The following is a 3008-nucleotide window of genomic DNA, read 5'->3' on the forward strand; positions in this document are numbered from 1 at the left end:
GTTTTCTGTGAGGGGTAGGGTTAGGGGTGGGTTTAGGTTAAAAAGTGTATAACTATCTGTATATAAAAACAATCGAAGTCTATGTAATGTCCCCATTTAGATAGCTAAGTAAACGTGTGTGTGTGTGTGTGTGTGAAATAATATATCAGTCTGGCGAGTAAACAAAGCAATTTACTAGCCAATGGCGATTATATTGCCAAGGTGTGCGTAGAGGGTTGATATGTAAAAATATAAATAAATTAGATTTCTGAGTACTTATGTATTCATCATCTGAACAAATAAAACAAAAAAAATCTGGGCTATATTGTGTTTAACAATCAAAATGATGGAAATCTGTTTAAATTATCCATCAACACAATAATTCATGTCAATAAATGGTGTAAAATTGGTTTCATGCATTCAAGATGAACATGACTCTGTCACTTTTAAAACAAATGAATATTATCCAATAAACATAATATACCATATTAATGGCTGGTGATATTAATCAGCTTGTTTGAAAGGCAAAGCAAGTTATTAACCTGCACAGAAAAAAAATGATTCACAATTTTCACTCAAACTGCTAGCAAATTTCGCAAATAATTACAAAGAAATTTCAAGTACACAATGAAATTAAAATGAAATTTTGAAGTAGAAAAACAGAAACTGTATTTTCTTGTAAAACCAAATAATCTTTGTTTGCAACTTCGAAAATTAATTTTTTATAGTTTGCATTTAAAATAACGTGCACTTAACAGGTTGCATTAGTCTTTTTATTTTACTTATGCATTTTCCCAAAGCAAAACTAACTAGAGTCATCTCGTCTGCCCCTTCCATGTCTAACATCATCCGTTTGAGATTTCACCCAACTTGTTTGTCTTCATCAATTCAATTGCAGGCTGAGCAGGATGGCAAAGGTATGCATGCATGCAGGTTTACAAATAAGAGCAGAGGGATTGTAGTCTTAATTTAACCACATACATTCCGCTAAACCTCATCCCTCTGCCAGCATCACATTTTTGCTACTCTCTTTTTGACTTTCTCCTGCTTTTCATCAGTCTTGCCTTGTAGCCGTCTCTCTTCCCAGCTCCCAACACTGTCTGTTTCTCTCTTTGATATCTGATTGGCGATTCAGATGTGGGCTTGGTTGTTTGCGTTCGTCAGGGTAGAGAAAGTGAAGGCAGAGAAACCGAGATGAGTATACATGTGTCAACCAGCGGTTGCTTGGTCTCCCCAAACTGACCCACATTTCTGGTGTCTCGTGGGGGAAGAGCACTTATCTCTCTCTGCACACTTTTAACAGATGAGCCTCTGCTGAAACACGCTGACAGGAATAGAGCGCTCTCGCAGTTCACTTGTTTTCAGACACACATTCCCAGTATTTATGAAGGTCGGGTACTTACGGAAGAAGTCTTTCTTCACCAGGTTCTTTGCGCACAGAACTGCAGAGAGAAAAGTACAAACAAAAAAGCATTGTTACTTGGACGTTTTGGAACAAAATAGATATTTGTCAAACAAGTAAACCATAACAGTGATTTATGTTTTAAAATACAGTTTTGAGTTTTTTTAATCTTCAATTTTTATTGTTTTCCAGTCAAAATCTCAATATTCTTAAAAAAGGATTTATTTAAACTAAATGGCTAATTCATTTTCCCCCCACAGAATATATATCTTGAATAAAGCTATTATTCTTTAATATTTTTTTTTATAATTATTTCACACCCCCTTGACAAACTTTTTTTTATTTAGCTAATAAAAAAACATTTATTATTTATATATACTTAAAACAAGACAGCAATTTACATTTGGGATAGGAGCAATTAACCTAATTCAAGACTTATTCTCTGAAAACAAATACTAACTTAACATCTAACGAAACATACAATTTTGCTTATGTATATTAAAGAAAATGACTAATTAAATGATTTTCTGCAGTGCACAAAATAAGTTCAGGGGGATTTAGGTCTCATAACGGCTAACAGGCACAGTGATGCATAGATATGTTTTTAATTTCCGAGTTCTGTATTTTTAGGATCTCAGCATCAGAGAAAATGTTTAAATCCATAGCATGGCTCTTAAGGCACTCAGCAGTCCCAGATCAAGCTCACGATGTATTAGAGATGCAAAGTAAAAAAAAAATTAAAAAAAACACCCTCTGATCCACATCCAATCCCACCGCTGGCCTACATTCAGCTTAATAACTCAGAGTTTAAAAAAAGAGAGAAAAAAAAACCTAAACTTCTGACTTCAAACTGGCCTGAGCTGTCAGTTAACACAAGAAATTTCAGTTTAAAGCTTCCCATGCAATACCACAGGCAACTCAAAGGAGATATTTATTCTTCCTTTGACATCTGTGAGAATGTCAAGAGGTCAGGGAACATTCACGGATAACAACAAAGCTGAAAAGCTTTCACAGTCAAAATGATCAACTTTTGAGGTTCATAACATGGACTAAGGGCGAGAAACGCCCCGTTTGTTTAGAAAAAATACTGATTATTGTGTTTTAAAAGTCTCAGACACAATACTGGGAGCACTTGTAGACAATCACAATGAGAAATGAGACTGAGAGAGCAAGAAACGTCTGAAGAGGACAAATGGAAATGGAAGATGGAAGTAGGGATGTTGAGCCGACAACCAACAGATGGCCTAAATGAAAATGATTATTATTCTTTTCCAAATTAATTGAAGATAAAACATTAAAAAGTAATGTCAATCAATTTAAATGATAAAAGTGAATTTAGGTATAATGAATAATATATATATATATATATATATATATATAAAAGATAAAGATTACATTTAACAGTGTCAAAAATCAACAGATATATATGCAATATTGATCAATAAATAAAAAAACCACTAGTACAAAACAAAAGAGATTGAGTGTGTTACACAGAGAAAGAAAAAAGAAAACGAGGGCAGACAGGCATTTGAGGGAGAGAGACGAAAAACTAAAAAGGGAGGACTGACTGCACCAGAAAATGTGACAGCAGGAATGAAGGGCGACTAGAGCAGGAGGACAACATTTG

General features: G+C 34.2%; 1 protein-coding gene across 1 annotated transcript in view; it reads right to left on the minus strand.

Annotated features, from left to right (window-relative positions):
- The window catches only part of LOC107672120 (E3 ubiquitin-protein ligase SMURF2-like), a 57710-nt gene that overhangs the window by 35183 nt on the left and 19519 nt on the right, over positions 1-3008 (minus strand). The window contains exon 2 of the mRNA XM_016465203.1: positions 1383-1421. Coding sequence (XP_016320689.1) covers positions 1383-1421 — 39 coding nt within the window. The remainder of the gene's footprint in view (positions 1-1382; positions 1422-3008) is intronic.

This window comes from Sinocyclocheilus anshuiensis, unplaced genomic scaffold (genome assembly GCF_001515605.1).
Source record: "Sinocyclocheilus anshuiensis isolate Anshui unplaced genomic scaffold, SAMN03320099.WGS_v1.1 scaffold12, whole genome shotgun sequence".
Lineage (NCBI taxonomy): Eukaryota > Metazoa > Chordata > Actinopteri > Cypriniformes > Cyprinidae > Sinocyclocheilus > Sinocyclocheilus anshuiensis.